Source organism: Lepidochelys kempii, chromosome 1 (assembly GCF_965140265.1).
Source record: "Lepidochelys kempii isolate rLepKem1 chromosome 1, rLepKem1.hap2, whole genome shotgun sequence".
Lineage (NCBI taxonomy): Eukaryota > Metazoa > Chordata > Testudines > Cheloniidae > Lepidochelys > Lepidochelys kempii.
The window spans coordinates 117,886,637-117,901,019 of NC_133256.1; the positions used below are offsets into that span (position 1 = coordinate 117,886,637).

The 14,383-nt window shown below is 40.2% G+C and overlaps 1 protein-coding gene across 5 annotated transcripts in view; it reads left to right on the forward strand.

Annotated features, from left to right (window-relative positions):
- AFF3 (ALF transcription elongation factor 3) overlaps positions 1–14,383 on the forward strand; it is a 469,443-nt gene that overhangs the window by 286,897 nt on the left and 168,163 nt on the right. For all 5 annotated transcript variants that reach the window (XM_073352102.1, XM_073352119.1, XM_073352110.1 and 2 more), the window contains 2 exons: positions 3,904–3,966; positions 5,548–5,599. In XM_073352102.1, coding sequence (XP_073208203.1) covers positions 3,904–3,966; positions 5,548–5,599 — 115 coding nt within the window. The remainder of the gene's footprint in view (positions 1–3,903; positions 3,967–5,547; positions 5,600–14,383) is intronic.

Below are 14,383 nucleotides of genomic sequence, written 5' to 3' on the forward strand. Positions count from 1 at the left end.
CTGGAGCTGGAATCCCGTATTGTAATGGTACACTGCTGAAGTGCTTGGTGGATAGGGGTTCTGAAATTAACGTTCTCCCCTCTGGGTTAGTTCATAATTTGGATATTTGCCTGACTACAGTGGTAATAAAAGCTTGGAATTTGTATGATTTGCAGACAATGGGTGAAGCTCTATGCTCTGTGCTCTACAGAGGCGTAGCCTTGACTGCAAAGTTTAACATTTTTAAAGGTGCTGCTACTGCAAATCCTTTTCCATTATAATCATATGATGTGTGCTTGCACCTTGGTATTATGCATGTACTTACACAGGACACCTGAGGAGTAGTTATGTCAGCTAGAATAGAATAGCTAGAGTAGAAGGGGATATCCAACATATCATTCAGAGACACCATGATTTGTTTAACAGTGACAGTATTCTGTGCGTGGGATATCCATTGTCTCTGCTGTTGGATTTGAACACCAAGCCCTTTGCACTGCCTGCAAATCATGTACCTCCTGCACTTATGGACAAGATCTGAACGGAATTGCAACACGTGAAAGATAATGGCTTCATTCGGGAGGTGGAAGGGCCTGTGGATTGAATTTCGCCTATGGGTGACAATATACAAGAAGAAGGGCAACATTTGACTGTGCACAGATTTTAGAGAGACAAAGTGGGAGAGGTGATATCTTTTATTGGACCAACTTCTGTTGATGAGAGAGACAAGCTTTCAAGCCACACAGAGCTCTTCTTCAGGTCTGGCAAAGGAGTTCCCAGCTTCACAGCAAAATGCAAAGTGGATCAGATTGTTTAGCATATGTAGTTAGCATATGGCCATTCAAGTGGCCATTCCATCTCTACCTCTGCCAGGGTGCATGTTGTTATCTGGATGACATTCTCATCTTTGCTAAGACCCTTCCTGTACGTAATGCTATTCTGGACCAGGTGCTAACCTGATCCCAACAAGCTGGCATAAAGTTGAATGTGGCCAAGTGCAGTATTGCAAAAGATGCTGTTATAGACTATTACTCACGTTACTCTTTTGTATTCATAATTTCACAAGGCACCTACCTCTGAGGAGCTAAATTCTCTCCTAACCACTTTATTTGCAATGTTTGGCCTACCAGAGAGCCTTGTTTCAGAATGAGACACCTTTTCTACCAAGAGAGTTTGAAGACTTTCTGATGAGTATTAGTACAGCACATTATAAATCTGCTGGTACCATCCCCAAGGAAATGGCATAGTGGACTCTGAAGATGTGTGTAGCTAGCATACTGCAGGGATTTCTAGATATACTCTTACATATTGCACTGAGTTATGCTTTATATGTTATTTGGAGTACACTCATGAAAATACTGGAGAAACCCCATTCTACTGGCTGTTCAACTGACCTCTGAGCACCAAGTTGTCTATGCTGATGGAAGAGGCTCATCCCACCCCTTTGCCATCCTCAAAGCCAACTGATGTGACTAAGAAGTATACGACTTTCAACAAGCGTATCCACACAAGACTCCACACATTCTATCCTAGACAAGCAGTGTATGTTAGGTGATGGGCTGGAAGTATTTTCATTACTCATGGCATGATCTTGCGGGCTGCAGAGTACGGAACGTGGCGAGTGTGTTTACCACACAGAGAACATATTGTTAACCAAGAAGATATACTTCCTTCTGAAAGAAAAACAGATAGGGAAGAGGACACTCTTTTCAGTATGATGATATGTGGCAGATTAAGGAAGCTGTGCCACATCAATAGCATCCAGCCCCTAATCTCAGTCAGAGGTATAACCTACAGCCCCGGGATCACCAGCTGCCTCTGGCAAAGTACCGCTGAACTTTGGGGGAAAAAAGAAGGAAATTGTGGTGATTGATGTGTATGTTGCCTTCTTGCATCTTGTTTCCTGCTCCCTCTTCCGTTTCCTGTTTGCTTCCTGGTTCCTGCTCCCTGAACTCAGTGTTCATGACTTAACTGTTTCATTATTTTGATTGACCACCTGCCTGGGTGTCTTGCTTTATTTTTCCTTGTATTTTGGGGATTGTGGTCTAGCTAGGGTGACCACCCATCCCCAATTGGACAGAACAGTCCCAAAGTGCAGAGTTCAAGTCCCAGTCTCAGGCTGAATGAGTCCGGGACAGCATTTGTCTTGGCGCTGCTCTGTGCCTGCCTGATTCAATGAGCCAATCTCAACTTATCTCCCCACCCCTTCAAGAAAGTGGATTTGAAATTGGCCTTTGTGCTCTGGGTCATTCCACCCTTAGAATGTGAAATGTTAAAAGAGCCAGTTCAGTGGGAAGCAGCAGAAACCAGCCAGGTCTACAGCTGAAAAACTGGGGGCTAGAAGGCCTTCATCCATACGCACATGCACCAGAAGATCAGTCTTTTGGAAGAGAGCAGACCAGCAGCAGGCTTGCAAAAGAAGTAGGGCATCTAGTGGGACTCCTGGCCAGCTTCAAAAGACTGAGGTGGAAGATGGAAAGGGTCTCATAACCTGCCCAGAGAATGATACCTGGAGCTAAAGAGGATTAGCTGGTTGCTGAATTGCCTGTCCCCCATAATAGTGCCTTCAACTAAGGGGAGACAAGGGCACATTGGTTATGGCAGTTTGTGTGAAGACTTGGAAGACAGAGTGTGGATAAGAGTGGGCTCAAACAGGTCAGGTAGCTCAGAGAAGCAACACCCTTTTACTAGGCTTGTCAAACTGAATCTGAATTCCAAATCTTTAAATCTCATTCATGCTTAGTAAATAAATTTTTTCTTGAATTTCTATGGCTCATTGGAGTAATGGTTCAGTTCTCTTTCTGTGGAGTCAGTAAGGCATTAATTCTCCATTCTCCCTCTTACTCTTATATACTGTACAATTGCTCTCCCTTCCCCCTGAAATGTTAAGTGATTGTGAGCATTAAAGCAGCTGCAAACATTCACCGTAGAGTAATTCATTAATATCCTGTTTAGCTAAATATCATCCCTGCAACAGAACCTATTCTGCTTTCCTTATTGCCACAACACTAATTGCTGCTAAGAGCAGAACTAAAATACTTCAGCTTTTCCAGCTGGTGCAGAACAAACTGCCAAGTCATCACTCAGAGTCTCACATCCCATTTGCACGTGAAACCGCCAATGCTCACTGTACTAATGTGTTATTAACAAAAGTATTAGTTACAAATAGAATATCTATGATGAACTATTATTTGTTTTCGGATGTAGATATGGTACTGACCGATATTTCAAGGCAGATTGTTGCTAAGCCAGTCTATGTGCCTTATATCCAGTGACAGGCATAAGGGGCACAACTAGCCATGGAACTAAACCAGAACAACATCTCCAAACCCCGCCTGAACTTTGGGAAATTCAGAGCCAGACCCAAATTTCCCAGCTCCAACTCGACAACTGAATCTAAACACCACAAGACGTGAGAGTTTTGGATTCAAATTTGCACTTCACCTCTGGTCTATGTCTAGTCACAACCAAATACTCAGAACTTATCTCTCCCCACCCCACCCCATAACAACCCTATTTTCTTTGGGAGAAAATGATGCCACAGGTACTTATATTTTAATTAAAGCAACTGTGTGGAGAAGGCATCTAATAGTTAGAACTGGGAGTCAGGATTTCTGAGTTCTAATGTTTGTCCCAGATACTAATTCACTGTGTGATATTGAGTAACTCCTTCAACAGCTCTTTCTCATAATCAAGTCTCTAAAATGGGCTCATAGGGTGTTGAGCCTTAATTAATTTTTGAAGGCACAATGTAATTACATAAAATATAAAAGTTATCTTGTAATCATTCTGTGTGTAGCAAACGTTTGATAAAAATAGATATGACTAGCTTCATGCCAGTCCTTCCAATTAGTTTAAAATTGTGGGTCTGATTTCAAAGGCTAATTGGTGATAAGAACTACTGATTTTTTCCCCTCCTTCCCAAAGGTAAGCAATGTTTCGGTGAAACCCTCCCTGCAAGCCTAGAAGGCCTAGAAACATCTGATGCAGGTACCAACACATCATGGAATAAGTGTGTAAGCTAACCAAAGGCTCCTTTGCTGGACCCCTGCTCCTAGAAGCATAATTAGTTTGAGCAACTGTTTCAGCTTGTTTCAGGATTGCACTGGGGAAAGTACCAGGAATGAAATCCATTTAAGTCAATGGCAAACCTCCCATTAACTTCAAAGGGACCAGTATTTCTCCCCAGAGGTTCATTTCATACCCCAAGTTTTTCCACCTTTGATTTAGTGGAAATCAAACTTGAGAACTTTGGCAACAGCTATTAGTATGTAACGCTGAAGTTCTTGTAATGTCCTGGGGCTCGGTCCAAAGCCCTTTGAAGTCAATTAGAGATTTTCCATTGAGTTCAATGGGTGTAAATCAGGCACTACACACAAGAAAACACTGAAACAATTCAAACATTATTTCACAGAATACAAATGAATTTTGATTTGACAAAACTCATTAAAACTGAATGGAAAAAAACTGGTCCCATCTGTAAGATAGTCACACTCCAGCTTTTCATCTCCTGATTATCACAAACTTGCATGTAAACAGCACTTCAGTGTCCACAGGTAAACAAGTGCCCGGGCCGTTGGCTAGCACAGAAACAATATTTTGCACTCAGATTATAAATGGTATAAGCAAGGTGGTACAATATCAAAAACAAAAATCCAACCCTCTCAAGGCTTTCAGACCAACCATGTTTCTCCTTAATGGCTGCTAGATTAGGGCAGTGACCCACACCTCTGTGTAAGGGGCAGCATATGTGACCATTGTCTTGGGAGGGGACCCTGGTAGAATTGTGGGCCTCTCTTTATGTACAAGTAAGGGGAAGTAATTTACTGTGGCACTGAAAAGGTGCATCTTAGTTCCCACAGTGGTTCCAGACAGCTCTTCTGGGGAGCACTTGAGGGCAGGAAGGAAAAGAGCCATGGATCCATCTGCTCCCTGAGCCTCTCTGCCTTCTCCACACCTGCTTGCTTACAAAGCAGAGCTGCACAGACACAGTGATCTGCACAGACCTCAAAGTCGAGTTCTGGGTATCCCAACTATGGCTGTCTACCCTGCACGGCCATGTTAGGACTAGGGACTGTCTAACACTGGGGTTCCTCAGGTTGTTCAGAGAGCAGTATTCACAGCAAATAAAGTGAATCAAACTGTTTGTTTGTTTTTTGGGGGGTGTTGGGGAGGGAAGGGATCCCAAAACCCTGCAGACTGATCTGTCATTTCAGGCCTATAGTGACTAAGGCCCCAAAGTATTCTGTCCTTCTGTCCTGTCCTGCAAGCGGCCAGTCTTACAGAGTTTCCTGCCTTCTTGCTAGGGATCTGCTAGGCATGAAATTGTCAGGCCTGCTTTTCAACTTACCCCTAAGCGCATATACAAAGGACAGGAAAAGTCATGTTGATGTTAACTCCCAGTTTGCAAGTGCTCAGTTAGTGCCCCAGATACCTGCCATATGATATTTAGAAAGCATTCTTCTCTACACTTTGAAAGTGTTAAAATTAGCCTGATAATGTATTGACCTCTAACACCATAAAGGTTTTGATATTCACCCATTTTTCATATTATTTTTCTTCTTTTTTAAGGGAAAGGTGATGCTGAGCCAAAGAATCCAGAAAACAGTGCATCACATACATCGTAAGTCAGTTTCATATTTGTGATCAGAGATGATTGCTATGTTTTAATCTGCGTTGTTATGCCAAATAGTGTTTGTCTGTTTGTTTTCATTAAGATGAAGCTCTTTCACTGATGCTGTTCTTTAAAAAGCTTTTAAGTAATGATTCATAGTTAATTGTTCATAAATCATTAGCATCCTTGCTGTGAGAGATCTTGAAAAGTGAGATGGCCCTGTAACAAGCTGAATAAATATTAAATTATTTTTGGTGGAGTGAGCGAGTGAGATTGGCTTTTACAACCGGAGAGGTCCAATGTTACCTTAAAGCTGCAGAAGTTTGTCACATTTTCCAGAAGATATCATGTCACATCTGCCTTTGATGTACTGATGTAATTTTAAAAGACTGCAGTCTGCAACTTCACCTCTGAATTACTTGAAATCCAATTACAGCTACCTCTGGTCTCTCACGATTTTGTTGATGTTTTTGAATTAACAAAAGCAGTTGAGAAACAGATGTGAATAGGCACTTGTAATATATCCGTGTTCACCTTTACTCTAATGCAACAGTAGAGGTCCCCCCGCCCTGTTTTTTCCCCGTGTACAAGGGAATTAACTGTTTTACTGTTACCAGAATAAACCAACTCTTCAAACGGAGGGACTCAAAGTTTAAAACAAAAAACAAAAAAAACCAGGCTAGCTCAGCAAACTTGATTTCGCTCACATGAGTTAGGAGAGGATTGCTACAAAATCACTCACCCTTTTTATCCCATTTGAGTAGGAGTGGAATTCTTTTCACAGTGCAGTCATGTGAATTTCAGAGTGCATCGAGTCTGTAATTTGTGTCCTCTGGCTCTTGTTATTTAAATTTAGAGTGCTAGATCATGTAAGTCTTGCAAGGTGTCACTATCTGTTACATGGCCAAAAGTAGCCATAGAATAAGGTACAATAAGTGTGATTGTTGAATGTTTTGATTTCTGACATAAATATATAGTAAAAATCTTCTGGAAATGAATCGATAAAAAGATTTGACATGGTCTGTGAATGGTTTGTCCTATAGATTTTGCTGTAGAATGTAATTACAATATGTTATATTTAGTCAAACTTGTTTAATAAATGAAGCACTAGCAGCTTTATGCCTTCTGATACTGTGATTGTTGGGAATGGTTAATAGTGTATGTTGGTATAGAATGCTTCCAATGGTTACCATTTTAAAAAAAAATGATATTATAATAAAGACTTAAAGGAGAAGAGTTTTCATGCCATCTGGAGGTATCATGGAGAAATGAACACTAATTTTTGCTGATATTTAATATGTAAAACGTAAGCAGACACTATACTTTGATGTAATCTTGGAGCTAGTCATATTTTATAGTGGGGTTTTCTTTTTATTCTTTTTAGTAAAATTTCATTAAAATTCTGTAAATTGTATTTCATGAATGTAGAAATTCCTATATTTGTTTGTGGCAGACTAGATAAAGTGTCATTAGTGGGCTTTATTAAATAAATTGGACCAGATTGTGACATCCTTATTCATGTTGAATAGTACCTTACCCAATGAGTGGTCTCACTGAACCCCATTGAAACTGTGCACTTCTCTACTTCATAGATTCATAGATTCCAAGGCCGAAAGGGACCATTGTGATCATCTAGTCTGACCTCCTGTGTAACACAGCCATAGAACTCCCCCAAATAATTCCTAGAGTACATCTTTTAGAAAAACATCCAATCTTGATTTAAAATTGTCCATGATAGAGAATCCACCGCAACACTTGGTAAATTGTGCCAATGGTTAATTACTTTCACTGTTAAAATTTTACGCCTTATATCCAGTTGAATTTGTTCAACTTGTAATCATTGGATCATTTTATATCTTTCTCCACTGGATAAACGAGCCCATTATTAAATATTTGTTCCCCATATAGGTACTTATAGATTGTAATCAGCTCACCGTTTAACCTTCTCTTTGTTAATCTAAATAGATTGAGCTCCTTGAGTCTATCACTATAAGGCATGCTTTCTAGTGTAATACATATTTTCTAATGTAATACATTTACAGGGGTCACCTTCATATTGTTACCATTTGTCAATAATGACCACGCAGCAGGGTCTGAGGTACCAATGTTTATTCCTATTTTAAGAACAGGGGAAAACTATGGTAACTGTTTGTAAATGGTAACTTTTTAAATGGAAACCATTATATTTAGGAAGACTGTTGCGTGAAAAAGAGATACAGAAGGAAGGAGAGCCTGAAAGGACATGGGGGAGGTAGGTTGCAAATAGAATTCAGGGAAAGGAGGAGGAAGAGAAACCAGGTAGATTAAGATACAGGGAAGGAAAGAGAACAACAGAGATTGAAAGATAGTGGAAGAGATACAAGACGTAGTGCAGCAGGCAAGAAAAATAGGGGTGAAAGAATGGAAAAGAGAAAAGGGGGAAAGCAAAAACAGCCAAAGTTAAAATTTTCTAAATTGTTTAACAGAAAGCTGAATGCCAAAGCATTACAATGATGTAAATATAAATAACTACAAACATAAATAACATACAAACACAAAGGTTGTGCCTTATTCTCTTTTTCCTGATGCTGATTTTACATCAGTGTAGCTCCATTGGCTTTAATGGAGTTTCTCCTGATTTACATCAATGCTACCCCAATCCACGAAGGTTGATTTTTATCGCTGATCTTTGGACACTTTTGAATATTGGTGTTCTTAAAAATTTGGAATGAACCTGATTGCACCAGGTATTAAAAAAGTATACAAAGGATAATACATTGGGACACTACAATCCACGCATGTGCACACATACACACAGAGATACATACATAAACAAACTAGTGCACAATAATTGACTTATTCTCCCCCTACAGATCACTGTAGCTGGCAGTCTAAAGGTACCACCCAGATCAATTTTGCAACTGCCAAAAAAATCTTGAAAAAATGCCCAGCCAGGGTGTATGTTTTTTATGTGAGCCTTCATATCAGAACCTGCAAAGACTGAAGCAGGGATGAGGAAACCATTTTGATTAATTTTAATAAGTGTTTAGTTGGTGGGGTGGAGGGAGCATGAATCTTTGATGTGGGAGAATTGTAAGGAGCCATTGAAATTAAGAACATTAAGAACTACTTTTATGAGTTATCACTCCTGGAAGAGGTTAGTAAGCAGCCCAGTCGGAGTGTTTAAAGAGTCTGCTGATGTCAATAGAGAACAAGTGGCATTTCTGAGACTGACGGGAAGGAGCAATGAAGAGCTTTAAAGGACTCTCATCTTTAAAAAAAGCAATCCACAGAACAGGTCACATTGGCCATGATAAAAGTGAGAGAGAAAAAACGGGAGGAGCATGTTAATTGTTTTTTTTTCCCCTTAACAAAACTATTTTTTCTGCTTGTTACAAGCCACAGGTGCAAACCCAACGCACATAGCTACAATGGCAGTTTGTTCATCCTTTGTCTAGATTTACTGCCATTCTCCAAACATTATTTACACAGCTCCAAAGGGACAGGTTTATCACCCCTCTGAATCAGTCAGAAACACTGAACTGAACATTTACATGAAGTCTTCCTCAGAGATTACCCCTCCCCTAGCCAGCGAACTCCAGGACAGCGAAAACAGACTCACATAACTTTGTTGGGTTTCTCCTGAGTCACTTGACCAAGGGTAGTATCTGCAACCTTTCAAAGCAGAGAAGCCTGGAGGATTTTTTTTAGTGAACACACAGCCAGTGTTAAGCATGTTTTATTTCTGCATGTATTAACTCTCTAGATATGTTTCTGCATGAATTAATTCTGGTAATAATAATATTTACCATTTAAAGAGCTTCATAAACATTAACTTATTTGCTGGATCTTAGAAGACCCCAATGAAGTAGATAAATAAGGACACTTATCCTAGTGCTACAGATAAACTGAAATAAATGTTCGTGTGCAACTTACCAAAGACTATAGAGGAAGTCAGTGTCAGGCTATATCCTGGCATGTCCATATGCAGAATGACTGTAGGAAATGGCCTAAAAGATTGCATTGACATGTACACTCAGTAAGGAGGATTTAAGCACATTAGAGTTTTCTCCAAATGGATTAATGTCACTTGTGACTAAATATATTTTTTAAAATCACAAGCACTCTGGATATGAGGAATTTCATTTCACATTATCTTATTATGCATAGGAGTTCATGGGTCCCCTGGCCAAATTTTCACTGAATGTTTAAAAGCTGTAAATCCCAAAGAGGTTTTTTTATGGCTGGTCAAAAATTTTCTGTCAACCTGGGTTTTTTGTTTGGTTGGTTTTTGTAAAATTGGGTTTTCAACAAAATGAATATTTTTGCAGAAAGTTTCTGGGGTTTTTTTGTTTTTTTTTAAATCTTCATAAAACCTTTATTTGCTTTTCCCCCAATAATTGGCAGCTACTGTCTGAATTCTTTTTATTTTTTTTAGTTTTTGGCAGTTTTCAGGTAAAATATTCAGTTTGGCTGCCAAAACTTTAGAATATTCGAGTTTTTTTGACAAAAAGTAAAAAAAAAAAATTTGAATATTTTGATGCAAGTGAAAACATTTTCATTTTTGTTTAAATTTTCTGTAGCCCCCCCAACAAAAAATATTCTGACCAGCTCCATGTGCTATAGCTTCAAATGCTGGATGTAGAAACTCTGCCAAAAATAGCCCAAGGCCATGAGACTTCTCTTAGTCACAAAAATTTTGAAAAAGTGATTCAAGCTTTGTAAACTCCCCAAACAACCCTGCTAATGGAATAAGTTTGGAATTACCATGCAACTTTCTTTTATAACTTTTTGTCTTTCTAATTCATGTCCAGCCTATCCCAAATGTGATTCACTGTTATACATTCAACTCTACGTGCTAGTGCAAATACTTAATACTGTAATGTAAACACTATCAATAAGCTACTCCAGTGCAATGTATTTATTATCTCTCCCACAATTGTTTTCAAGCCAAGATATTCCCTTTTTACAAGAGAATTAGCCAAGATTAAGGGAGGCTTTTATAATATATGAATGTGAAAGTTTTGTCTTTTGCTAATATTTTTCACCTGTGAGAATCACAGGGCTCCTTGTGTGTATATGTTTGTTTTTGCCAGCTTATAACAGAAATTTTGGCAGTATTTCTTCTGAGCATTAGCCACGAGCATCATTTTGAGACTACATTGCTCAGGGGATCCCTTTTACCAGTGTGAAATCTATCAACAGCCGTACTCCCGACTCTCAAAAAGTAACACTGCAGTCCTTTGACCATCAAGTTTTTATCAACTCAGGCTCTTGAACATCAAGTTAATTCTCAATTATCTGATTTTCCACAGCGTCAGTGGAATGTTCTGCTGTTGTTCCTGCTGATCACATATATATATCTATATTTCCATTAGTGTGGGCTATTTGTTGTCTATATTTACTTAGCATTTGTATAGGTGTTTTCATCTTCAAAGCAATGTACAGACTAATACACGGTGAGATAGAGTTGCCATGTCATAAATGAGGAAACTGAGAGAGAGAGGTTAAGCAAAAGGCCCATGTTCATAGTGTGTCAGTGTCAAAAATTGGAGTACAACTCAAGAGCTCCTGGCTTCTAATCCTGTGCTGACACCCGTAGGCCACATTTGGCTGATACGTAAAACATCAGAATGTTGTATATCAGAGGGAGCATTGTCTAGTGGACTGTGCATAAGGCTGGAAGTTATGATCTTGGCTCCACCCTTGAGTTGTTGTGGGGCCTTATGAAAGTCATTTAAATTCTGTCTCTGTTTTCACATGTTTAAAACAATAATCAAACCATGGTGAAGATTAGCTCATTAATATTTGTACAACATTTTGAAAAATGTAATGTTCTGCAGAAATATGAGGTATTAATGTAATAAATGAATGGTAGTATATGTTTAAAAAAAGACTCGGATTACAAATGTTAAACATGTTGAATTGCTGCAGGACACACTTTGGTACTGAATGGCTGTATACATTGTGTATTGTGGTGTGTCAGCCATCTTTAGTAAAAATATTCTTGTGATTAAAGCACAACTAGCTGGCTGGAGATCTGGGATCTTGTTCTGGACTTTGTGTGGAACTCTGAGCAAGACAATTCACTTCTCTGTAGCTCATTTTCCTCAGCTGTAAAATGGGGATAATACAACACTGCGTAGGGGGAGTTAATGGATGTTTGTAGAGATTTGTTGGAGATCCTCAGATGGAAGCCACTTGACAAGTGCAAAATATTATTTATTATATTATTATTTATGTATTTTATACAGCAATCCACATTTTTGTTTCTATGCAAATTTTTATGTTTCAGTTCAAGAATACAGACCACTAACTCTGAAATGTACATTATTAGGGTTCAGCTTTTGTCTGATTGAACCAGAGAAGGTGGCAAAAATGGCAAGGCATGCAGCCTTGGAAAGAGAAGTCCATCCAGTGATGTATCGTAAACAAGATCAAGGTGAAATCCTGGTCCCACCAAAGTCAGTGGGGCCAGGATTTCATGCCAAGAGTATAAATTTGAAGGGGAGGGAGGCAGTTAATATGAAATTCCACTTGTATTAAAAATGACATTGTTTAAGTTGGTCTCTGAGATGTTTTTCTTTTGAGAACACCACTGTGTGGTATCACTTACTGCTTTTAATATCTGCCTGTGATTTTTTGAGAGACGTGTCTCAGAGACGCTACAGAAAAAAATGACAGGTTTCAGGGTAGCAGCCGTGTTAGTCTGTATTCACAAAAAGAAAAGGAGGACTTGTGGCACCTTAGAGACTAACCAATTTATTTGAGCATAAGCTTTCGTGAGCTACAGCTCACTTCATCGGATGCAGGTACTCCTGTTCTTTTTACAGAAAAAATGTCTTTTTATTAAGAATGAAGCTAGTGTTTCTCAGAGTGATGGAGATCCTGAAAACTGAGGAGGCTAAACTCTGGTATTTATCCAGGAACCAAGTACCTGGCTGGAGAAAAATGCTGGCTTTGCTGCACTGTTCCACCTGTTTCCCCCAACCCTGACTTGAAAGGCTAACCTTCTATCAGTGCCAGATTTTTTTCCCGACAGTCTGCTCATCCAGTCCAGCAAGGATATCTAGAACTCGAAAAATATATTACTGAGCTTCCAAAATCCCATACAGAATTTCTTCTCTGTCTTCTCCCCTAAAGAATTACCCTCAAAATACACACACACACAACCTTTCATTTAAAAACTGTACTTCTACAGTAACTTCCTGCTCCGAGTATCATACTAGCTTAACTAAAGGTTGCCTCCGAGCTTCTAGTTGCTACAGTACTCATGTGTATGGTGTCAGTGGGGCCTACGCCTCTTTTTAGCACAGATTATTGGATTTGTGGTGTACTTTGCAATGTTGCCAATAGTCCACAAAGATCTACTGTGAGTTTATACCTGCAAACCATTTTCTTCAAATCCTACAGAGCCACTTACTTGGAAAAAGTTTTACTTACTCACATCAAGGCTGAATCTGTCTTGGAGATTTAGGTAAATTAACAAGAAACAACAACAACAAAAGGATTTTTGTGTTGATTACTTTCATATCAAAATAATAACTACATGGTAGCTGTATATGAAATGTAAAACAGGAAGAGGAAAGTGAGACAGCGAAAAAGCTGAAATGGAGGAGTTCACTAGCTTTCATGCTGTCTTCTGGTGAGAATTGTTTCCAGTGGATGATCTTCTTAACGTCTCAAGATTAAATACCCTAAAAAAAGAAAAAAAAAACCATGAACCTTCAGCAGGGTGAAAGTAACTTAAAGGACTTACTGGTACACAGGGTGGCCAGGCTCCTGTGCAAGGTGGGGCGTGGGGAGGCTCTGGGCCCCCAGAAAGGGCAGGGCCTGGGGCGGGGCTGGCGCCAGTCTCCCCCAGCCAGCCCTTCAGCACTGTCCGGCCTGCTCCGCCCGGGGCTCCGGCGGCAACTTAAAGGGCCCAGGGCTCTGGCCGCTGCCGGGAGCCCCGGGCCCTTTTAAATCACCGGGCCCCAGGGCAGCTGCCCCTTTTGCCCCCACCCCCGTCAGCAGCCCTGCTGGTATGGTGTTTAAAGGGCAGCCGCGGCAGTGCTTTAACGTCGGCTGTGTGCCGGCCCATCCTGGCAGCCACTTTCTTACTGGTACATTGTACTGGCTTGCTTTCACCTATGACGTTCAGATGGCAAATTTAAATTTTATCCCCCTCTTTTTCCAGGTATAGTCCATTTATTAGGCCGTGTCTACGCTACGTACTTAAGTCGATTTAAGTTACGTCCATGATCATAAGCAGCTGTAATTACATTGCTTGTGCACTCACACACGCTCTTTATATCAGGAGAGCCGATCCACAGTTGGCGCTCTAGCATCGTCAGAGAGAGCAGCGCACCATGGATAGCTATGCCACTGTGAAATTGCCACAGTCTCTTGCTATGATCACAGTGCATCCTGGGAGCAGGCTCATCACCCCGTGATGCAGTTTTCTTGGTCCCAAGATTCCAAGGGCTTCCGACTGCATTTCGTTCCATTTTTCAACTGCACCTTTAAACTTTGCCCACCATCTCTGCTCACCAGTCCTGTGATACGCGTTATGAACACAACATGGCTGATCCTGCAGTATTTCATGAGCTGCAAATCTGAACAGAAATCCATGGTGCCTGCCCTGCTGTGTGCCATGCAAAGAAACAATTCAAGATTGATGTTGGCATTCATAAAGCAGCTGCACACGGTGGACCGTTGCTATTGGGCTCAGAAAGCAAACACCGAGTGGTGGGACTGGATTGTGAGCAGGTATGGGATGATGAGCAGTGACTACAGAACTTTCATATGCACAAAGCCACCTTCCTGGAACTC